Source organism: Bombus vancouverensis, chromosome 13 (genome assembly GCF_051014615.1).
Source record: "Bombus vancouverensis nearcticus chromosome 13, iyBomVanc1_principal, whole genome shotgun sequence".
Taxonomy (NCBI): Eukaryota; Metazoa; Arthropoda; class Insecta; order Hymenoptera; family Apidae; genus Bombus; species Bombus vancouverensis.
In genome coordinates, this window is record NC_134923.1 from 2,694,092 (window position 1) to 2,720,191 (window position 26,100).

General features: G+C 34.2%; 1 protein-coding gene across 5 annotated transcripts in view; it reads right to left on the minus strand.

The window, feature by feature from the left end:
* LOC117162117 (uncharacterized) overlaps positions 1-26,100 on the minus strand; it is a 104,475-nt gene that overhangs the window by 60,963 nt on the left and 17,412 nt on the right. For all 5 annotated transcript variants that reach the window (XM_076623872.1, XM_033343965.2, XM_033343969.2 and 2 more), the window contains exons 2-3: positions 24,411-24,590; positions 12,264-12,498 (exon numbers count right to left, since the gene is read on the minus strand). In XM_076623872.1, coding sequence (XP_076479987.1) covers positions 12,264-12,429 — 166 coding nt within the window. In that variant the 5' untranslated portion in view covers positions 12,430-12,498; positions 24,411-24,590. The remainder of the gene's footprint in view (positions 1-12,263; positions 12,499-24,410; positions 24,591-26,100) is intronic.

The following is a 26,100-nucleotide window of genomic DNA, read 5'->3' on the forward strand; positions in this document are numbered from 1 at the left end:
GCGTGGGCGCGGCCGCGCTGCGACCTCATTGTGGAAATCGAATGGGACCTTTCGCCGCCGGCGAACCTCGAGGTATTGTTGGTAAGCGAGAGAAGAAGGAGGACCGTGACCTCCTTCTGTAAGCAGATTATGCTTCGAAAAGAGGCCCTGGAGAGGGTGAGGGTGCGGTACTCTCACTCCGAGAAGATTGACCGGCAAGGGCGCGGCAGAGGCTGTGGACGCGCTTCGGTGAGACGCGCTAGGTCCGCCGCGCCCCCACGTGGGGTGCAAACTTAGGCGCTGGCAGCTCAGTGCCCCGGGGTCGCAAAGCAGTCCGGTAGGGGAACCGGCGCGGCGGCTCCGGCAACGAGGCGCGGTGTGACGTGGCCGCACATCGCTCTATTACGGGAGCGCGCGGGGGGGGGGGGGGCGGTGTGTCGTTCACACCGGTTCCCGGGCCCCTCTCGATCGCAGCCGGGACGGTCATCGTGGAGGTTTTAGTCGGTTGGTGTCCGGTACTACTACGCTGCTTTTCCCCAGATTTCTTCCACGTTAATAAAAAAAAAAAGACAGCAACACCACACATATTTGCATCAAGACCAAGGTCATGGCAAGTCGCGAACACATATAAGCCAATTATCGAGCGGTCGATCGTCGAGCAACCGATCATCCAACGGTCGATCATCGCCTAGTTCACCGACCCCGCGTTCGTCACATCGTTCGAGACGTGTATCCACGTCTCCCCGAACGTCTCCCCGAACGTCTCCCCGAACGTCTCCCCGAACGTCTCCCCGAACGTCTCCCCGAACATCTCCCCGAACGTCTCCTCGAACGCCTCCCCGAACGTCTCCCCGAATGTCTCCTCGAACATCTCCGAAACGCGAATCTCGGTTATCGCGAACAAAGGCACCCGAATCAAATATATCGTCCAGTCTTAAACGACAAGCAATACAATGACGACATCAGACGACTTTGCTAGGGACCGAACCACAGAAAACGGACTCATTGACCTCGCTTCCTTCTGAACCTCTACATCACGATTTGTTAGTCAGGGCGCAGGTCAACATCTTAAACAATAAAATTCAACCATTCCGTTGTAGAGCTCTGCTAGACACCGGCTCTAGCATGAACTTTATCATTAAAAAACTCGCTAACTCATTAAAAGTCAACCAACGGAATTGTTCGGTCCCAATCGGAACGCTCAACACGTTATTGACAACCTCGAAATGCTATATCACGGCCACGATCACCTTCATTGACGGCACATACGAACGCACTTTGACGTTCCTAATCATACCAACGATATCCGATCCAAGATTCCATAGACCTGCTCCGATCGAAATCTTATTGAGCGCCGGACCAACACTAGCATCACTCTGTGTCGGCCAACTTGATATAAGTCAATCAAACGGGCCCAACTTGCGTCTGCAAAAAACTCGATTCGGATGGGTCATCGGGGGGAGCCCAACCTCGCAATCATCAGCATACGCATTTCACGCCTCTACGACGGCTTTACAGGCGGACCTCGCCCGTTTTTGGGAAATCGGCAAAGGCAACTTCACACATTTCGGAAGCGGAACGACAATGCGAGGAATACCTTCAAAATCACGTTCAACGCACCAACGAAGGGCGATACATTGTCGCTCTCCCTGTTAACGAAACAACTCTTTCGCTTGGATCCTCTAAAACCATGGCGATGAAGCGACTCACATCCTTCTGCCGTCGATTCCAACGAGACAAACAATTCGAAGCCGACTATCACGCCGTAATACGAAAATACTTGGAATTAGGACACATGACGAAGATTACCGCGGACCATTGCACGGACGACGGATATTTTCTGCCACATCACGGCGTGATCAAAGAGTCCAGCCAAACTACAAAACTCTGAGTCGTGTTTGACGGATCTGCACCAACCACCACCGGAGTTTCATTAAATGACGTGTTTCATACGGGACCGAAACTACAAGATGACTTGTTTTTCATTCTCCTAAGATTTCGTTCTCATCAATATGTATTTACAGGCGATGTTGAAAAAATGTATAGACAATTTCTTGTGTGTCCACAGGATCGGAAATTCCAACAAATTTTGTGGCGCAACTCTGATGGAGAAGTTGACACCTATCAATTTAACACAGTGACATTCGGGTTGTCAGCGGCTACTTATCTAGCCATTCGGTGTCTCAAACAACTGGCGGACGACGAAGGACATCGGTATCCACGAGCGGCGATAGTCTTATAGCGAGATTTCTACGCAGACGATGTTCTCACAGGAGTTGATACAAAGGTCGTGGTACGATCATTGAGAACGGAGCTCACAGAATTGCTTAAGCTAGCCGGCCTGAACATTCGAAAATGGGCATCGAACGACCGGCAACTGCTACGAGGACTTTCCGAACAGGACATAAACTATAAGCTACTACTAGGTGAATCTCAAACCTTTAAAACGCTGGGTGTTCTTTGGAATTCCTTTGATGATTCGATCTTATATTCCGTCAAAATTCTACCGCCTCTCGTATTACGAAAAGAACAATCAGCTCCGAAATCGCCAAGATCTACGACCCTCTTGGATTACTGGCACCAGTGATCGTTCGAGCTAAGATGCTGCTCCAACGGCTTTGGACATTAAAAATTGATTGGAACGCATCTCTTCCGACTGACTTACATACAGAATGGAGTAAATACTATGCGCAGTTACTATTGCTAAATAACGTAAAGTTTCCGTTTTAACGTAAAACCATAATCAAGTCTGCAGCAGAAATTGAGTTACACGGGTTCTGTGACGCCAGCGAAAGGGCGTATGGGGCATACCTTCGCACCATCACTCCGGATGGTCATGTCTAGACACGACTCATCACTGCGAAGTCAAAGGTGGCTCCGCTCAAATCACAAACCATTCCAAGGCTGGAACTGAGTGGAGCACTTCTTCTCATATCATTGGCCACTACAGTCCTTCAAGCCTTACCAAGCAACATTCCTCGGACCGTTTATTGGACTGATTCTACCATCGTTCTTCATCGGATTAATACATCACCCCATACGCTGAAAACCTTTGTCGCTAATCGCGTGGCAGAAATTCAAAAGAAGACTCACACCTCAGATTGGCGTCACATTCCCACCACCGATAACCCTGCGGATCTCATATCTCGAGGCCAATCACCCGAAGACTTCCTGCGACCAACCATTTGGCAACATAGACCGAAGTGGCTCCAACAACCTGAAAGATACTGGCCGACGTGGAACCCAGTACCATTAATCGAAATACCGGAGCAGACCTGTCTTGACTCCGGCTGACCACAGTCTACTGGAGAGATTTTCTTCTTGGCCCAAGCTAATAAGAATCACTGCTCGTTGCCTTCGATGGAGACAAAAACAGGATCGAGGGAGACCTCTAACCACGCATGATTTAACCAATGCGCATAACAAACTGGTCAAATTATTACAACTCTGTTATTTTTCAGATGAAATCCGTACTCTCCGAACAGATCGAAATTTTGCAGTGAAGGGGAACTACAACAACCCAATCCATTTCTGGATAAGGACGGGATGTTGCGAGTCAGAGGCCGACTCAGTCATTCACCAATACCTTTCAATCAAAAACATCCAATCATTCTACCCAAATCCTCAGTTACAGCGCTCATAATCGAGCATGAACACCTCCTAAACCTCCACTCCGGAACTCAAACTACCTTATATGCCCTAAGAAGAACTTATTGGCTTATCGACGGCCATAGTCAAGTTTGGAGCACGCTGAAGAAGTGCGTTCATTGCTGCCGAGCCAATCCACCTCCAGTGGATTACGCAATGGGCGACCTTCCAACCGCACGGATAACGGAATTTCGGCCATTTACCAACGTCGGAATCGATTATTGCGCACCATCTTACATCAAAGAACGAAAGGATCGCAACCGACGTAAAATCAAGGTATATGTAGCAATCTTTGTATGTCTTGCAATTAAAGCAGTCCACATCGAGCTGGTCAGCGACCTCACTAGCGAGGCCTTCATTGCTGCTCTGCGAAGATTCATCTTTCGCCGAGGATTCTGTGTAACAATCTACTCTGACAACGGTACCAACTTCGTTGGCGTCAACAACGAATTACGAGAGCTCCGAAACCTCCTGCAGTCCGACGATCATAAGGTAAAGGTTCAGTCCTTTTTAGCCGACCGACGGCGCTTCATTCCTCCCAACTCACCTCACTTCGGCGGGTTGTGGGAGGCTGCAGTGAACGACATCTTCAAACGACATCTCAGACGTGTCGTAGGTAACGAGCTTTTAACATTCGAAAACTTCAACACACTTATCATTGAAATCGAGTCTATCCTCAACTCCCGCCCGCTGACTCCAATATCATCAGATCCAAACAACCTTCTTGTCCTTACTCCCGGTCACTACCTCATCGGAGATTCGCTAACAAGTTTTCGAGAACGAGATTTCAGGGACACTCCATCCAATTTGTGGCGTGTTCATCATATTATTGTTAAATATTGTCAAATATACCATTTTATGTTAACCTGTTAATACAGTGTTAAATTCATTGAACTACCCCTGTTATCTTAATCGAAACAGGGGAACGACTATTTCCTGGCGTCGTAGCGAGAATTTACGCCTCTCGCTGACGCGTTTTCCTCGCGACCGCGTCTCTCCGCGAACGGTTGTAACAGTCATTAAAATTAGGAGCGAAAAAACTCTTACTTTCAAGAGAAGAAAAGAAGTCACGCAAATTGTTGTTTTAATTATATTAATCTTCTAAACAGATTGCCAACAATTGTTATAATTATAAAATATTTCCGTTTTGTATGAGGCTTAAGATCTCTTCTATTAGAAGAACTTATAAATATCGAAAGAGATGTGGCGGCACTCAACAGCAAATAACACCACTCGACACTAACTAGGTCGGACGACAGCAGCGCAGTGGTTAGTGCCTTAGATTACGAACGTTCGGCACCCGGGTTCAAATCCCGGCGACCGGAGTCCGATTTTTCTTCCGCGCATCTAAATTAGAAGAAAAATAGCAATACCCCATCGGCGACATCTACAGCCAGCAGCTACAATTATCACGGAAAACACTTACACCTCAGAGAGAAATTCTGAAAAAGAAAATTACTAAGCATGCTAATTTTCGAACAGGAAAGTTCTTTCAAGTATAATATCATTCTAGAGTGCAATGCCATAAAAAACAGTAATATTAGATAGACCGCCGAAATATGAAGTTTTTAAGTATGCTTAAATAAAAATAATCCCACCGTGTTAGAGTCCTGCCCACACAGAGAGTGCAACTTAATTCGAAAGGCAATTGTCCATTACAATTTAACGCACTGGATGTCGCTTTAATTTAAACGCGACGCATCGACCGTATAATGTATAATTCGTTCTGCACTGGATTGTCAACAGGAAATTTTATTATTTACGTTGGGTGCTTGTGTAATGAGCATCGTTTGAGTTTTTGCAGGCTCTTGCCTTGTATCAATACTATCTAATCGATTATTTCATCAGAGGATAAACGAAGGCGCATATAAATGACCTATCACAATCTCGAATTCACAATAGCCAATTTAGTCAAAATTAACCATTTTACTTAAAACGTATCCAATCGAGCATTTACAAATACATAAATAAGAAAAATAATTTGTATTATTTTATATATCAAATATATAGGTAATATTATTATTTTCCTTGTTACTAAGGATTACAAGGGATTTCGCTTCTTTGATTTATTTTGCCACTATGTTTACATCTAGTAATTACTATATTATGTATCCGCTTCTTATTAATGATTGAAATACAAATTTTCTATCCAGCTTCTATCAACTACAATACAAGATACTCTTTATACTAACAAGATATACCAAATATACGTCGGGTTTACATTAAAGTTAGGGTTAGGGGCGTGAAACGAAACTTCGTTTGGATTACACGTTGTCGTTATGCAATAGAGAAGACATTGATTAGTGCAAATACGATTATTATAGAATTGGACAAGTAACTGTGGTAATTAGATACTCGAGAGACTAATGACAATGATCCTAGGTTCAATAACAAATCCGCGGTCAACGGGATGATAGACGTACGTCCTCACAAAATCTAAGTCGGACTCTTTGTTAAAACGTGGAATATCCACCGAGCGTACAGACACTAAGTAACTCGCTAATACGACCTCACGAGAGAATGACTTTCCGTCGCGATGATGCTGCGGAGGAAAACTATGACGGGGTGTGTCTAAGGACACGAGATCATCGGATTCGTCGAGAAAAGCCGGCGTTCCGAAAGTAAGGGAAATTGGTGTTGCTGCTAATTGGTCAATTTCCATATCGGTGGTTAAAAAAAAGATGCTAGCCGCCCTCGAGGGAAAGTTGCTAGTGGGAGACGTCGTTCGTTGGAAAATAGGTCTCCTCTATCTTCTCGTAGTTGGGACAAAGACTGTTTGTTTGAAAGACTTTAGTCAACTAAATCTTAAGATTTATAACGGGCCCTCAGGCTAGCTGAACATGTACTGCGGAGACGCATCGACATCTGGCAATCATCTTACTCGAAGAATAGGGTCTGCGTGTGGCGAGCTACGGGACAGAAACCGTTGGAATGTTTACTGTCGAGTGTTACAACTATTTCCATTTTAAGGAGAGCTATAGAATTACTGCATGCCTTTGTTAGATAAAGCGTTCATCCCGCGACCGCGGCTACGTTCGGCGACTGGTTGTCGCCTCGAGTCCAAGCTCATTATCACAAATCTCGAACAAATACAATCGGAACGAAAGACAATTGTTTAATTACGCCTATGATAGAATCTAGATTACGGTGTTAGGGGATTATCCCGAAGTTCCAAAGGGGAGGCTTCGATGTCCTTTCATCTCCGACATATATATACGATAAATAATTAAACATCGACTTAAAAATAGAATTAAGCAATAATTTTTCATTAATTGCTTATTCTTAACCCCCCGTGTAATTTAAAAAGATGACTGACATAATACACATAATATAATATAATTAGCTTATTTTTAATTTGTAAAATTTAGTTGCAATATTTTATTTATTTCGCAGTACTTTATCTAATTTACTAAATTAACGAACGTTATGCAAAAGAATGGATCAGTACTAGTAAGTTGTGACTTCATCAACTACATAATATTCTAACTTTACTACCCGATAATAATATGGCAACAATTCAACATTTTGCTCTTTTTACACATTTTATATTCTCTGCCAATTCATATCTTATGTTAAAAAGGGAAATATAACTTGTCCAACAAAAAACGCAGAGAAGTAAGGATACTCGCATCACAGGTGTTACACGTGCAGTTTTTGCTTTTAACACTAAACCTACCGGAGCGGTCAAATTGACCGCTCTTGCGATTTCTACACAAATTTAACCATATTTAAACTTTATGATATCGCTTCATAATTTCTGACTTTTCCTAAAACATGCATACAGTATATTTTTCGGTAATTAATTTTAGTTTGCTCTTTTACTTTCTGAGAAAAATTTGTACTCTGTCTTGCCTACCGTGAGCGGTCATTTTGACCGCCCGACAAAATATGTTAGTTATTCTTAAAATAAATGCAATCAGTACAAAGAAAAGGCTATTTCAAGGTCAGATGACAAACAAAATCAGTAATAACAAATAATAATAGCTGTTACACCCGCTGTTACACAAGATAGCCACCAGCAGTCAAGACATATCAACTCAGGTCCATAATAATTCTAAGAAACCGCCACAAAATTTAGTATTTTTTACAGTCTATTGTTACAAACATTTTAAAAGTCGAGAAGTTTCTTAGGGTTATTGCTCATTGCTATAAAACACGCGAGAAGCTTTTCCAACTCCATCCTCGAGTAACTGTTGGTGGAGAATGGTCAATACTCATCAATATTTTCGTATAAATATCGCCGTCACAGATCATATTTTTATTTTACTATTGTCTTTTCAACTAGAATACATCTCGGTTTCTAAGTCGATTAGTCGACATCTAAATTTGTTTGACAATAACTTTTGTATTCCGTACATGGTGTTATTCTGTGATAAATATTTACCCTAGAAATGTCAAGATTTTTCAAAAAAAAAAAAATTATAAAAAAAATGACGGATATAGCAGAAGACTGTTCAGTGTTATCGTTGATAGCAGAGAGTGAAAATGGGCCCGATGGAACAGTTTGGAGAGAAATAGATGCAAGTCCCAAACCTGGCAAGACATCAGTTCATAATATTTTTAGGGATATGCTAAACGGCATATAATGAAAGGACAAGTAAAGATGGCATTTTATCTTATCATTGATCACCGTATAAAGGATATATAATAAAATGTACGGAAGAAGAAGTATTTAGAGTACTGGGGACTAAGAAGGAGTTAGATGCTACAAAACTAGATGCATTTATTGCTCCGCTATATGCCCGCGGTGTATATCAGGCAAAAAATTTAGATGTCTCATATTTGTGGAATAAAATTTGGAGACCTGCATTTTTTTCAAAAACAATGAGCAGGAATGACTTTGTTGAAATTATGAGGTTTATACGATTTGATAAGAAGAGCGAAAGAGGTCAACGTTTACGAACCAATAAATTTGCAATGGTATCTACAGTATGGGGCCAATTTACAGAGAATTCACAAAATTGTTATAAACGTAGTGCATACATCACTTTTACATAAAGAATCGCGGGAAAAAAGTCATGCAATAAAACTATCAACAAGTTCAGATTCATTACTACAAAAGACTTGTCAAGTAAAAAATTGTAAAGGTTACAAAATTACGAAAATTTGTTTAAGATGCGGGGAATATTTATGCGGCAAATGTACATTTGATAATAAGATAATTTGTAAAAAATGCAGCAAAGTTGAATAAGATATATCTCTATATGAATAAAAGTGCAATTCTATTTAAGTCTATAATTGAAATTAAACAAAAGTAAATTTGGACGAAATGTTATGAAGGTTCATCATTTTATATACATTTAGTTATAAATAACCATTATCTAAGTTAAATCATAAAAACTATTACTTCTTTAATCATCGGTCATTTTGACCGCTCACGGTAGGAATAGGAGCGTCCTGTTTTGCGATCAAGTTTTCAGGACAGAAAAAAATTAAAAAAAATACATAAAAAAGCTCCGCTCCCCAGCGGCTTAAACCCAAAAATTGTATTATACAACGAAAAATGTAAAGCACCGACACATAATACAGCATGGCTACGTCGTATCGCCGCGTATCGGTACCTTTGCCTAACATACCATTACAAAAATTCACCGTTTATTGTGAATATGTACCTAAAACTGTATTCTTGGGCTCAATAAACAACTTTAAATCGTAAAAATCGTAAATCGGTAGGAATAGATATACGCGAAGTGTCGGTAGCTTTAGTGTTAAGCCAGTGAAAGATCCGGCAAACGCGTTTTTCTCTCGATGTCTCACGCGGACCAAAAGTACATACGTACTTTGGCGTGGTATGGCATTAGTCCAACCGTTTTGCCTCTCTTGGGCTCGCAGACGCCACTTGCCAGACAGCACAACCATCATCCAACTTCGTATATACGTCTCAGGCTGATAATATTGAGGAACTGTGCAAGAAACGGAAAACGATTGTCCTCCGTCAAAGCAGACACGGAAATAGACGCGACCGAGATGAACATCTTCTGCTTCAATGAATTTTGGTATTCGAACAATATATTCGATCGCTTGCTTCGCCATCAAAGATAATATTTGCTTTTTATAAATTTTCCGTTGAAAACTTGAAACTAGTTATCGGTGAATTCGTATGGAAACTAGTAACAGTAAATTCATGTTAAATGATCGATTTGTATTGAAATTAGCATGGATAATTCGACATAGCTGAAAACTATGCACAAATTTTTAAAGAAGAATGGTAAATCAGCTCAAGAAATTTTACAACATTAAAAACTACTAACGAAATTTTGGTTAATATTAACATTATTAATATATTGATCTAAGTAGGAGGGAGAAAAGGAGAGACACGGGAGAAGAATGAGAGTTTAGAAAAAAAGTAAGAATAAAAGGAAAAATAAAATATAAAATTCAATGTCAACGGAGGTGTATAACAACTGGATGATAGATATAAAAATTGAATATGTATTTAGAGCAAAAAGGTAAGGGCATAAGGTTAAAATCGATTGTAAAATTCAGAAATTGTAACGAGTAAGACATAATAGTTACTGGCAATATGAAAGTAAGAGAACATATTAACAGTTTCTCAAAGAGTGGACTAAAACTAAGAAAATACATGCAAAGAAAAAAAGAAGATTATATCACAGGAAGTCGAAGCTTATAATGGATGTTAAAAAAGACCAAGTAGAAAAGAGGGACAAAATACAAAAAGCATAAGAAAGAAAAAGATGTGAAAACCGTATAAAATAAATAAGAAAGTGAGGCAGAATAGTTTAAAGTAACACATACAGAGGTAAAATCATGTATCTTGCGAGAAGGGAAATATTACATTTAAAAATATATATTATAAAAGAAATTTATATGTCGTGATCTAAGTTACAATTAGGTAAATACAAAATTTTAGTTAATTATATACCGGTAAGATAATAAGTTTCACTTATAAAATTGTAACACACGTGGAAGGTTCATAGGGTGTAACGTAGTCATTTAATTCTTAAGAGTGATCTAATTTATATGAGTAACTTATACAAGATGTATAAGGTCCCGATAACATGTCAAAATAACGTTTTAAACAAAAGTTAGTTAGTTTTCGGTTCACTACATATTTGGGGTTAGGTAAAAACAGAATTTTTCAATAAAAAAATCAGGAACATATTGACTTTTTTAAATAGCACCATATATTTTGGACTTCACAGAATTATAGCTGATATCAAGATGAATTCAATGACTTACTACACTATGATCTTGAGGTGATCTTGAAATGAACTTTAAGTTCGATTAACAGCAATAGTTCATCGTAGCGCTCAATGCAAAACAATATTATTGTTACCTTTGCATATTTCTAATAAACTTGTTTTATTTTTTTCGTCTTCCTAAGAACGGATTTGTTCATTCCAACGAACTTAGCTCAACCTAGAACGGGGCATCGAATTTTGTTGTCTGTAGGAAAGAGTGAACTATGTTTCAGGTTCTTAAATTGATTCATATGACGATGAATGCTTGTGTTTATTAGTAGTTGTTCGAGATGGTCTATTAATGTGTACGGTGTGATTGTTGTTATCGACATAACGAGTGGGTATTATTATCAGGTACTTGTCCTGATTTCATATTTTTTCTACTTTATTTTTTCATTGCATTTTTCTATTACGTTTTGTGTTCAATAGTATGGATATATTTATTAGGTAGATTATCTTTTGGTTTTTGCCTTGAAGGGTGATGACTAACCTGTTGTATAGTATTGCTTTGTCTGTATGTATTGTAGTGTAAGGCCACTTATCTCCAAGTATAATTTGTAGTGTTCATTTTCAAGAATAATAGTTGGATATACTTATAGTACGGTGTGTCGCTGAGTAGTCCGCTTTTTTTCGCTATTACTTGGTGTACTATCTTTACTGCTGTTATTATTATTATTAATGAAATTCAGATTTTATATTAAGAACATAAAAATTCACTATTTATGTATTACAAATTTGCACTAAATAAACAGTTATGATAATTATTAAATAATTGATTACCTGCTCTAATAATTTAAGTAACTGTCATTTTAAATTATTACCTATCACTTTACTAAATTTTTTTATGCGCACTAGTGCAAAAACGAAACCAAGGTTCATTTTCTCATATGATTAAACGCAGCTTTACTGCTTAATGCTTAAATTAAAGAAGATTATTTAAATTAGGAAAAAAGCTTGGTTAAGTTGCTCTGGATTCTAACGGTATAATACTAGCTCTTATCGTAAGTTCAACGGACTTCCAGCAATGTCGCGAGCTACATTTACGATGCAGTAAAAAACAATCGATCCAGTAACCGTTATGGCAAATATCCGTTTTTGTTCCGTAGAGGTACATTTAAATGTAATAAAGATTTTATTGATATCAAATATGTTTCTTACGTGTTATATATGTACAACAGATCAATCGATTAATTAAAAGAAGCTTGTAAGTAGAATTTTGTTGAAATTAACGCCGGAAATGATACAATTTCCTCTCTTTGATATTGCTCTTAAAAACAATTGTTGAGCAACTGTCTGCTACTATTTTCTTTTTTGTTTTTCTGCTATTATTTTAAACAAGATTTATTATTAAAGTAAAATGTCGATGTTTTTTTCCAATGTTAATTCATCGTAATAGAAGAGAAATAAATTGTCATTTCTTTTTACAAAACTTACCGTTTTCATAATTCTTTTGTCCGAGAGAGAAATTGTGGTTTACATCTGGCGGATCAGCATTGTCGAACAGGTCAGAAGACAACTGTCTTTGCAGACGGATCGTTTCATGCGTCAGCTCCCGAACCTGAATGAGCAATTCCTGATAATTCGATACCGGAAGCGTCATTGCTGTGCACTGTATCTTTCACTGCGCCCTTGCGCCCAGATTTTGAAAGAACAGCCATCCGATTTGAATCTGTAACAAAATGAATGTTGCTTATCAATATAAAATGCATCTTATCCGTATAATTAAATTGCAAATGTTTATGTATGATAAATATATAACAAGTATATGACATTTATACATGTAAAATATGCAAATATTCACGAAGAATATGCAAAATGTGTTAGTAACATGTGTGATATAAGTTTAAAAATGCAAATATTATTTACGATACAATATTTAATAAGAAATATTTAACAACACTTTTGTAGTCATCCTGATATGTTACAGCTTATGTTACAATAAATTATAAGATTAGTAATATTAGATAAGACATTTTAAAATTCACTCATTTAATAAAGGTAAAACTATTTAGAATTGCATATAGCATACGATATGCACACTACATCAATTACACAAAGTAGATCAGTCATCCATATACGATAAGAAATAGTGGATTTTAATTTTTTTAGCTATGACGCACCATTCCATGATCAAAAAGCCCACAAAAATTATAATTTAATAATCGTGTCAGGCAACCTCTAATGTAAAAATATAAATGTTGTCATTTAATAACATCAATAAAAAATTTGGCATTTTGAAACCTTCCTAATTTTTTGAAAATAGGTTTTTCAGTCGAAAGATCTGAAAAAATCCCTAGATATATAACACTACAACTATAGTAATCTCAAATATTGTTACGTAAATATATATATATATATAATAATAAGAGTAGGAGACTAAAATTTTGTCAAAATGGTTTTGCTAGAAAACTTTTTCGATTGACGTATCATAAATTTATATTGGTTTTGGGATACTTTTATGGTGTTTGTTCGGTTATGCTCTTTATATTTAGGTTTCATTTCTCTACTAACCTTCTGTGAAAATATGTATTTACATAAACACTCATAATATACAAATAACATATAAAATATTGAACAAGTATGTAATTATTTTAAAAATTAACACCTGAGGAATTAATATTTCATTATCTTAAAAATATCTACATTAAACGATCAAATTTTATTAATGCATAATCAAGTAGTAAATAATTAGTACAATTTTATTATTTTCGCTCAAGACAATATTTTACTTGAACCAAAACAAATTATCATTTATCTATTAATATACACAGAACATGATAAGAATACAAAGAAATAGAACTACATAATTTCGCTTAAATAAATCAATTCCGTGACATAAACATATTAGAGTTAAATGATCGAAAGCAAAATAATTCGCAAGATATACCAAGCTTTTACAGAGAAATATATTCCTTTAAATTTATACGATTAAATAAAATATATTTGATAATTAATATGACTAAGGCTGACTAAAAAATAACATATACATAATATTTTAAACTATTTCAAGATTCTAAAAGATTTTAAATGCAGTGAGTTATAATAAGCATCTTTTATAATATGAATGTTACTCGTGTTCATAGATAGAATTGCAATGGATAAAGAAGCTGTTTACAATTACGTTTTACCAAAAAGTGAAATACCAACAAATATCAAATATATCAAAATATCAAAGAATGAAATATTTCGTAAATTTTATTTAATTTTCGTTCGTCTGTCCTTGATACTAATAATAGTGTATGATTATATAATAATACATAATTGGATATAAATCCAAATCTAACGTAAGAAATCGATTACAAATATTATACATACACAGCTGTAACACACTATCGTTACTATTACTGTATTATTGTATTTATATTTTATATGTAGTAGTGATATTGTTATATTTGTTGCAGTGGTACTTTATATCGCATACGCAGGAAAAATCAAAGGGTTGGTATATCCGAAAAGAAAATGCAGTTGCACTTTTTTTTTACATAAAAAAAAGGTAAAGTGTGAATAGAATTATCGCTCGTAATGTGAATATTTCAGTTGATTCGTACAACTGTACATTTCATATAAATGTTAAAATATAATTTTGAATTAATGGCTAACTAACAGTTGAAACTAATATTTACTATCTCCTTGTGGAATTAACAGGTATACGTATGTATTTACATACAAACAGTCACAAAAATTTACATACACTTGTTAAATATAAAATTTGTTAGTGAAAACGTTAACTCTACAAATTCCTTTAACGCATTAATATACGAATTATTAAAAATGTAACACAATTTATTCACTCGCATCTTTAGTAAGAAAAAGGAGCTACGGAATATAAAAAATCCAATAGGTGTTTGTAGAATTTCGTGACTAGCTGTACATTATATGAAATTACAATTGTTAGTTTAAAATTTTATTAACAATATATTGAAACTAAATGTATGACTCGTTGAAGTATAAATCGATTTCAAATATTATTGTTGAAATTGAGAACAATGTACTTCATAATGCTTAACAATTACAAATGCCGACATTTAAAAATACATCTTGTTGTGTCATAATATTCTACGATAGCTCAATTAAAAAATAAATTCCATTCGACTCCTCCTATTTGTAATTTTCTAATTATATTACGTTTTGCCAAAAATAAACAACTATCCACGTACTTTTGACTGCTAGTGTGCGTTATCTAATTTCGTTTTATAAATTTTATTCTATCTCTGATAATTATAAAAATATGTGTATCTAGAGATGCGAAACATTCTGTATTTGTAAAATAATTTCACACAGCAGACCTAGAAAGCTAGATTACATTGTGAAAATCCATTCTGACGATTGTCATTATAGAATTACAAGTGACATCAAAGTCTGAAAAACCGCGAAGAGCGATACCGTATACAGCATACAAGCTAGATTCTGAGCTATACAAACTCGTCACTCTACACGCGGAGAACCCCTTTTGGTTGAAATGCTACGAACCACGAGTCGTTGCAATTGCAAGTCTCCGTGTTCCACGGTTATGCATATGTACGCTTAAGTACTGCACTCGTTCGTGCTTAAAAGAGCTTTTGTCGATAGGGAGGAAATGCTGCAGCCCCTTCCATCCCCGTCGGCACTAGCTCGACACATGAAAAGCGTGCGCGCGTGCACGCAAGTCGAGGGAACCCTAAACTTACCACATTCGTTCGCGTCAACCGGTTTGTTTGTGCATCGTCTAAGACTTGGTAACCACGCTCAGTAGTTACTTCGTCTAATTTTGTGCTAACATTTCTCACGAATTTTTCCCATGTTTCTCACAAATTTTCGCTAATTTTTTCAAATGTTGTTGTGGAAGTCTTTGCAATTGCGCCAAAGTTTCATACAGGTTAAAAATTATGTTCTCATTTTTGTGTAAATCGGTTTGTAATATGTTTTAATTTTCAAATTGTATTTTGAGAATTGGAAGCAAAAATGAAAAATAATCGTAATATGGATTGTGATAATTTAAAGATCATTTTTTCAAATTTTGATACTTGGAAATTTCAGTTTCAAACGTTTATACAGATATTGCGTTGTTTAGAAAATTTATAGCATCCCTAACGGATACTGGTATCGAATTATCTGATACATTTTCTCAAAATGAAAGTAGTTTTTTGTTATAAACTTCAGTTAGATAATAAGACGTATAAATATATTAATTGAAAAGCAGCATCACTTGTTACATATAAAATAATCCAATGGACGAAGAGTTAAGAAATAGCTGATTTTTAGTTAATTACAATATTATAAACAAATCCTCAAAGATTTACCTATAAAAAATTGTCTTCGCTATTTTATTAGTTTTTATTCGCGGCATTTAAATATAACATTGAAAAATGTAATTATCTTTAAGGAAATTATCATTAAAGACTTAAATTCTCAATCCAAGTTATTCAAATTCCCAAAAATTCAACCGAAGGATAATAAAATACACAGTTGTTGTAAATACGAATCATCCGATAGAACGATGTAATGTACTTAAAGTACCTTTTGATAATAGTACACAAGATGATCTTGAACGCAAGAACCATGAATTCTAGGTGAACCCATGGAAGAAACACAGTTTATAGAAAATAATGTCGCGGAATGAAGGCGTAGCGGGTCTGCCAGAGCGCGTCTGTCTCGCTTCGTGATCCCCATGACTGGAACCAGTCTAAATTGCAATAAGAAACTTTGGCTGAATGCATTCCATAAAGAGAGAGAGAGCTTTTTATTTGACTTTTCAAAGCCAAGGTCGAAGGTATTCAATCGATGAAGTACCACGGTAACTCATCGAGTAACAATCAAGTAACATAATTGTATAAATACTTAAAGCTAGTAAATAATTGCAAATAGGTAATTATGTATTCTGCTAAACAGTAATATTTAAATAATCAAAGAATTCTAAATGTCTAATATTATATTTACATTACACCTACGAAGAATATTACTACACCAACTAAGTTATTGATGATAAACTATTCATGGTAAACTAACTTATTACAGTTGTTTTTATAGAATATCGGTATAATATTAATATTAATGTTTAAAGAGTTAAAGTGTAAAGTTGGTAAAAGTTAATGACTATTTAAATTTATAATTACATAATCAAGAAGCGTAAAAAATTCTGATGATGGTGATCACCAAGTTATATGTAAATAAATTATCCGATTATAATTGACCAAGAAGAAATGAAAAAACTCATTAACTTGATAAATTAATTACTTGATAATTTACTGTTATTCCTTTAGACATTATATTAGAACAACTAAACTGACAGCTTTGCAGTATCTGCTACCTACGATGAAACCTTTTCAGTGTCATTGTAAGAGAATCATGGAAACTAGAGAGTATACTATAAGAGTATACAATCACACATAATTACTAATGATGTAAATATCATATTGCTGTATTTGGCAAAATATCGGGAATGAAGTCGATGATTTCATTCATCATTCATTTATTTTATTCATCGCTAAGACAATGAATTTAAAAATTGTTACTTTACATATTAAAACGTAATATTTTAACAATTTTAATTTGATTATTAATAATTCGGAAAGCATTCACTGTAATTGAAGGAAATTATTAAAAAATTCTCAATGTAATTTTTTAATTTCAGCATATCGTAATAGAATTAACGTAAATATCGTTGATCTGTTTCTGTCCTTTATCGACTGAATAGCGAGAGTCCATCGTTACTCTATATTACTCGGTATTTCTGGTATAACTATTCAAAAAGACATTTTCTCATTACTTTTGCTCATATATCTTATACATTGAACAATATGATTGTATATAGGAAAAGACTGAATAGAAATTTATAGATACAGGTATTTTATAGATATGTTGATATTTAGATCCTAATAGTATAATTTGGAATCTATATTGATTAAATATACTTTATTTTTTTCGTAAAGTACAGTAAGCACTTAAAGGATATTCTGTATAATACTATAGTTACAGATATTCTTCAAAATAATCATGCTTGTTCACTCATTAATTACAATGTCGAGGCATTATTAAAAAATAAAGGAAAAATATTCAAAAGTACCTATGTACGATGATAGTCTAAGATACAATGTATAAACATGCAATGTATGTACATATGTATATTTAACTAAATTATTAACTAATTTATTTAACTAAATTTTATTAAATTATTATTATTATATTTCATCCCTGCAAATAGTTAAGTTCTTCGAGCGCCAAACTTGACCTAGTCACGTATGCGAAATGTATGTGCAAGATCTACGTTCTACATAGATATAGACTCCTATTTCGTACGCGCTTAATGCCAAAATTGCATTCTAAAAATACAGCACCATGTCAGCGTTGTCCTCTTTGCCGTGTTACGTGGAATTTATTAACGCGGTCAACGCTCAGTCATAATCACTTCACGTGTCAAAAACACTCCTCTTTCCCCAGATATATACTATGAAACTTAACGAATTCTATTTCCCAAAATACTTCAAACTTTGAAGTAACTTCTGACGTAAATATAACAAAATGGTACACCTCGTCGAAAATATAAATTAAAACCCTTCCTTGAAGATAACTTTGCAGATGAAAAAATACGATTACAAGGAAGAGAAGAGTAAAATCGAATTATCGTTTTACACTCTGGAAATTTTTACGATACGATCGATTAGCAGCTGCAGCATATTTTTACAGTGAAACTTTTCCAAATCAGGGGTCTTTCGAAGAGAAAAAGGTAATAAATGCGTAAAAATTGATTTATAAGGTGGCCTTCTTCCATTTTTTAATGATGGAAGCACAATAGAAGATGCAATAGACAGGTTCGCGTAATAAATGTTGTTGTAGTAGCAACTGTGCAATACAGTGGGTTCTATGCTTTTGATGGAAATAATTCTATGCTTTTATAGAGAAAAGTTAATCATCTCTTTCCCTTTTTGCTAACGAATATTGTCCCAGCGTTCAATTTTTTATAAAAATTGGCAAATATTTCAGTAGCTAGAAATATTGAAAAATATGCTATTGAATAGGACTAAAACTGAATGTGATAAATGTAATGGGGGGTAACTGGGAAAGAAAAATAATAAAAAATCATAATTAAAGCATCTGCGTTGGAAACGGTACAAGTTGGTATTATTCGGCCATATTGCAGCAGATCAATTAATTTGAATTTTATTTTGTATTCTACGTATCTGTTTTAGATGGTAAACATCGTCGTCAGTTTGTACCGTATAAAATATAAAATACAAAATAAAATTAACTATCCTAATATTCAGTAATGTAGCCGAAATTATAGTAATCATTAATGATTCGTTCCAATACCAATTCAGAGTTCTAAGTTCATCATTACGGTTATCGCTCAATTTTTCATATTGCACACGTGAAAACTGCAAAAGAAAGAAGAAGATTAAATCACAGTCAGACCGTAAACTCATCATCAGCTGATTAACATTTTATGACCATATTATACTATGGATGTATAATTTTACTCTGCATACCGTTACGACTTGTTCGAAAGAAAAGTGCACTGACCGACGTGGAAGCCTTGTTATAACATAAAAGTCAAGCAGATAGATTTAGAAAAGACCATCTTCTAGAAAACCGAACTTGTTTACTGGCTCGATGCATGTTATTTTGTGAGAAGACGGTCAAAATAATCTGGCGATTATGAAATTATTTTATGCACTTGGTCTCAAATTTGGAGTAACGCAGATTCTGATATTGAATCACTACAAAAGAAAGGAATAAGAAGGAAAAATAATTTTTAGCGATTATGAAGGGAATTTAGGATAACAAATTTTGATATTTGATCACTAGCTTTCGCGCTGATACTTTAAGAGAATCAAAGATATATTTATAAAATGCATGTAATAAGTAAAGTGTAAGATTGTGGTTTAATATGTGAAAACTTTTTCTCATTAAGTGCTTCTATGCAAATCCACATAATCATGAAATATTAATCAACGCGTTTATGAAGCTAATCCCTCTGAAGATGCTGGTAATTAACAGGACGAAGATTATACCGCATTGTGTAACGAAATTTGTAAATAATTACTGTAACCTACTTAAAGTTCCAATGTTGATTACTTGCTAGCCCGTAAAAGTTAGTTGATTATTTTCATTTTCCTAAAATTAATTAATAACTACGATAAATATGCAATCTTTTTAACATATCTATACTTCCAGTTTTAAATATACTTCTAAGTACTATACTTAAAAATAATTGGAGCATTGTTCGCTTTATACGAGGAGTAAATCACTCATGTTACAAATTTTTTATTTTTTTGTGAGATTCTCAAAGCTTAAAATGTGCATTATCGAATCATTTACTGAAAAAGAAGATTAAAAATATTAGACAAGGTTGAAACGTTAAATTTTTAGTAAAAGTTTACAAATTTATGTAATCGATATTATTCAACACTTCCTGAGCTTTGTGTAAAACCAAATGTTTTTAATATTTTATAAAATATTAAAACAAAACAAAAAAGAAAATTTTTAGTAAATACCTTATGAATTTAAGTTATTTGACTCTCTGTCTAAAGTAAAATATATTCGACTTTTCTGTAAAAACATCGATCAACTGTTACTACAAAACCGAAGTTTTCTAAAAATGGAAACATTAGTTCGGTATAATATAGTAAAATAGTAAAAAGTAAGAAATTTTCATTACAAATACAAATTTAAATAGCCCCACTTGTAAATTTCATCCAAACCTACTTATAAACAAATCGACCATCTATCATCACAATAACAAATAATATATGTACTTCAACGATGAAGAGTATATGCACTTCGATTTCCTAGTTCCCTAGAAAATACTAAAAACAATACGTATTACAATTTCCTATAAATTAGTAAAGAAAGAACGATCCTTAGTTAACTTCAAAACACGACCTTTCTATTAAAAACAAAATAATTTACAATAGCAAAAACAAATCCTCTAAGAGATACTAATTCTCCAATTTTGTAATATCTTTGATCGCAATATATATAATTCTATAGCGATATCTAACCAGAGATTGAAGCTTTAAAATCAATTACCTTATAATTATCCGTCATGAGGATCTCAAAAATCATCGACTGTCTCAAAATGATCTTCGATCTTGAATCAGAAATAAACGAATTGTCTCTTTCACAAGATGGCAAGGAATAAAAGCTCGTGTCACATTCTAAGTTAAACAAGACGCTACGGTAGAATTATACATAGAGGAGAAATGCTCGACACACTATGAGGAGATACACGAGCAGAACCTTCACCTTCTGCTGTCCAACGAAAACTCATGGTGCACGCTCAACGCGGCTACGAAGGCCCTTCCTCCCCCCACTCCAGCGATGGAAGTTAATCGTGGTGGAGAAACCCCTCGTGTCGTTCCTGGTTCGTGTTTAGCAAGGGACAGACTCGTTCTTCGAACATGTGACGAATGCCCTGAATCGCTCCAAATGTTATTCGAAATTAAGAGATTCGAAAACCTTGAACCATCTAACTTTCTTAATAAATCTTGACACAACTGATACCTAAAATTTTACTGCCTAGAGGAACCGAGCGATCTTATGTATTTTTAACTGTTATCGTAAATTTACTGACTGAGGTGTAATTTAAAGATATGTAAAACAATCAGAAGGAAATGAGATCTTATTATAGCAGTGAAAATGTAAAAATAGCCTACGATAATTTATGTGTAATTTCATTCGTGTAACAGGAAAATTGTTGGTATAATATTAATTTGGGTTTGATCCTTGGTGAAAAATTTACGGATAGACGATCAGTTGAACTACATAATAATAGTAATGATATAATGATAAAAATATAAAGTATATGGTAATTCTGGAATACAGTGACAAAATAAGTTATAGGTTTAATTAACCGTCCGTAATGCTATTTTATTATAGCTTGTATAACAAATTTAAAAAAGAAACGCTTTTTATTATTTTGAAATAATGCTAACATCCCTCAAGTTCCTTCTCCTTGTTTTTTTAAATTTCCTATTTTTATCTATCGATGGAAACATATCACAGAATTCTATTTATTTTACACCCATATATGTCATAAATTGAAGGAACATCAGTTGTAGCTATTTTTGGAAAAGTATTAACATCTCCTAAGCTTATTTCCTTCTCTTTTTCCATCTTTATGTCCGTTATTTTTCTATTGACAATGTAATTCTACCTTTATTACAAAAATCTATAAAGTTATCACGAGAAACGTATCATTAAATAAAAAGTAATCGAACTTTCTTGAAAAATTACGCTATTGTAGACGGGGCATTAAACTATACGACTGTTTGATGGTACATCGAATAGAGTGTGACGATAGAAAAGTGAAAACTAGTTCTACTTTCGTGCCAATTTTTGCTTCATACAACGAAGATCGTAAAACGTTTTCGATGACTCAGTATGCTTCAGAGTCTGCTCGTATAATTGTGCTGAAATCGAGTATATACATAAAACTATCAAAATTGGGGTATCAAGATTGTTGCAAAACCACACAAAAAACACAAAGACGTATATATACATATTAAATTAAAAAGACACAAATATAGTAAAGTAATAGATAAAGTAGGAATTACCTCTATGCCTTTCGTTCGAAAAATTTGAATGTATTTCATTATCAAAATAAAAATAATAAGATTTGGAAACTAAACGATATACGTTTACTGTATCATGTGATTTTCAAATGTAAATATTTTTTACGTTAAAAAGTAATGCGACATTCAATAAAAAATTTACATGTATGTTTTGGATAGGAAGAAAATAAGAACTGTCCAGCTACTGTTTAATTTCAAAAGAATTATTGTTTGATATTAAAGAAATAATAATGAAAGATTTAAAATAGTCAAGATTAGAATAAAAGAATATAAAGAATCTAATACAGTAAGATAATAGATAGAGATAAAAAAATAAAAAAATTTAACTTAACTCAAACTAAGCTATGACTAATAAAATAAAAATTATATTACTATAAACATATAAAAAAGGAAAGAAAAGAATTGATTGGGATGATTTTTATTTCCACTAAAGAGTTTCATTTCCAAATGTCGAAACTGTACATTTCAAAACAACATTTATTATAAATCAAGCTAATATATCCTTCGATTAATTCGATTAAATTAATTTAAATGCATCTTTTTAATTGATTGCGAAAGATAATTAAATAAAAAAAATGTTAAGTGCACTATCATTTCATGATTTAAAAATTGGGATATTTTTTTTATAGTAAAAGATAATTTAAATACCTAATAAGAGAAAGAAGAAAAAAGCAGAAATATCAGTAAATACCAGTATAATCTTGTATAATATGAGTCTCGTTGCGAAGGTTAAATGCGTCTTTTGACCGAAAGAGAAGAAACGCCATCAAATTCTTCGTCGGTTAATTATAGTTACAAGGTTTGTTACAAAAACAGAAAATGCCTTGGTGGGAATGTCTACCGGCTTTCGTAGAACACCATAAAAGCACAAATCACCATGTGTGACCTGCAACTGGTTGATCATGAAGAAAAGCCTCTCGCGTTCGACGAGACCTCGTTGCATCGCATTTGTAAACCTGTGTCGAATGCAATCGCCTACTACACATTCCTCGTTTAATTCGAACAAGAAAACAAAGTGAAAAAGTTTTTCAGAACCTAGGGCAATATGTATCATCATTTTTAGACGAACAGGGAAATCGTTACAATGGTATTACATAAGACAAATGATTTATGATATATAATCATTTTTTACTTTATTTTATTTGAGCAATAATAATCTATTTGTACAACTCTGCTAAATATTTATTGCAATTAATACCATTTTTAAGTATATTGCACCATGTTACTACAACAGTTGTACAAGTATTGTTCCTCACAATAAGTTTAAATAGCATCGTCTGTTTAATTTTTATTATAATAGGTTTAAATAGAAATTTCAAGTAGAAATAAAATAGAATTAAAAATTGAAATAGAAATAACATTAGAATTTCTTAAATTGTACTTCTTATCGAAATTTTCTCACTTTTTTCTAGCTGATTCGGTTTGGGGTTTAATTAAAGTTACAACTAAAATGCTCTTCGTATAAACTATGCTTATCTTCTAATCTACTCAGATAATACTCAGATTTTGATTAGATTACTGGTTTTAATAAACCTTTCGTACATAAAAGAAAAGAAAAATACAGAACGTTTTGAAGAACCATTTAAAAAATACACAGTAAGAACTTTCTAAACCTTGTAAGATGTAATTTCTAAATAAATTTAATTCGAAAAAATTACATTCGTATCTATGTAAAAATATTGTAAACTAATTCCTTTCATGGTTGTGGAAGCGAAAAAAAAAATATATATTATATATATATATTAATACATGTACATAAATTACGTTACATTCGAGAGTGTATGAAATTCTTGCATTAACAGGATATGAAATTATTTCACATTGTTTACAAAACTGTTTAGAGCATAAGTGCACAGAACAACGAATACAAAATTTCCAAGCAGAAACGGATCCCAAACAGAAAATAACGAAAATTACATTAAGTTCAAGAATATTTTAAGTTCCATTTAAGAATTTATATTGAAATAATGTATACTACGAAATGTGTTTTAGATATATAAGACCAAAAAAAAATTGTATATCGGTGGCTCACCTTCGCTAAACTCGCGCACGTCCTCCAAGATCCCGTATCATTCTCATAATTTCCCTCTTAATGTAGAAACAGGACAGAGCACTCTTCATGTGCGTGTGTTCTCCTGCGTACAGAAAATAGAAATCCAATACGGTCACGGTAGTCTCGAGCGAGAGGGCAACTTCGGTGTTTCACCTTATCCTGTAAATTAAAACACACACGTCTGGTTTAGACAAATAAGAAAGAAGAGAATGCTATTCCTTAACAAACAGGAACGTATCGCTTTCTCGTTTTAAATCAGATGATATCGACGCAAAAAGAAGATTACAAAGGTAGTATATGTATATTAATATAATATTATATTAATATAATATCAATATCAATGCTTAACTTGTATATTTATTATAATAATAATAATAATAATAATAATAATAATAATAATATATAATAATATTCTTAAAAAGTATGTACAAAAATTCGTTGTTCAAATTAAATATTAATACAGATTTTGGAATAAAACTTCTTAACAACATGTGGCGGCACGGGCCACGGAACTTTTCAACGGCTCCGGATGCAAAGCGCGACGCCGCCAAAGCGCAACACCGACGTGCCCAATGTACCATCGATATCTTCACACTCTTTCCGCCGAATTTTCGGAAGAGCATACACGTGCCAGCACTGGCGGCACATCTAATGAATGCACGCTAGTGGAGGATATCGATGGGCTACGAAGGGAAGAATCTGCGCGATCCGAAACAATAGGGCAGGCAGTCTGTCTTACGCCATTAAATGTGTAACTCCTCGGTACTATTTGCATAACAACGCGTCGAATGATCTCTCGGTGTCTATCGTTATTTGTTAGTTGTTACCAGTTGTCTGTTAAGTGTAATTGTTAATTGTTAATTGTTAACTCTGATTGTTGATTAGTTCTAAATAAACTATTGTTCGTTAAAAACACCAAGAGTAGTTCCTTACACACCTATCACCATACCACCTCAAACATATAGCAACTGAAATAGAAATATTTTGTTTTAATGGTGAAGTAAGAATCGTAAAAATACCCAATATCCAAAATAAAATCGTAATATTTGAATTGCAGCTATAGAAAAAGGTTTTAACAGAAGTGTGTATGTACCTAAAAAGGGAAAGAATTCTGTTTTTGAACAACTAAGAATTTTTTTTGATAAATTTTTCTTATCATTTCCTGCTATTGTTATTAATAATTAAAATACATTTAAAATGGCCCTTGTTATAATAAATAATAAATTCAATAACAAATATTGGATTAAATTATTTACATACACGGTATTTTATCCATTTTGAATTCTTTAATATCTTAGCTACTTTCACCGATACAAGAGATTATGTCAAGATAAAGTTAAATGGTTCAAAATGACGAATATTGTGATTTGCTATAAGATATTTGTTGCGTCGTGCAACACTCTATCTGGACCCGGCCATACACCGCGGGCCAGACAGACCCCAGATGTCCGCGCATCCTTACGGCGTACCCTCAATAACCTTAAGTAACCGTCATAAATCCCAATAATTTGCTTGCTAAGGCCCTTCAGACCGAACAAATATCTTTTTCTAAAACACTTTCTAAGGACTATTGTCTACCACGGCTGGACTTCCTAATAGCAACTTTCCATTGAGGGCAGCTAAGACCCTTCCTAGTCCACCAATCTTCGTTTAACCAATTAACAACAAA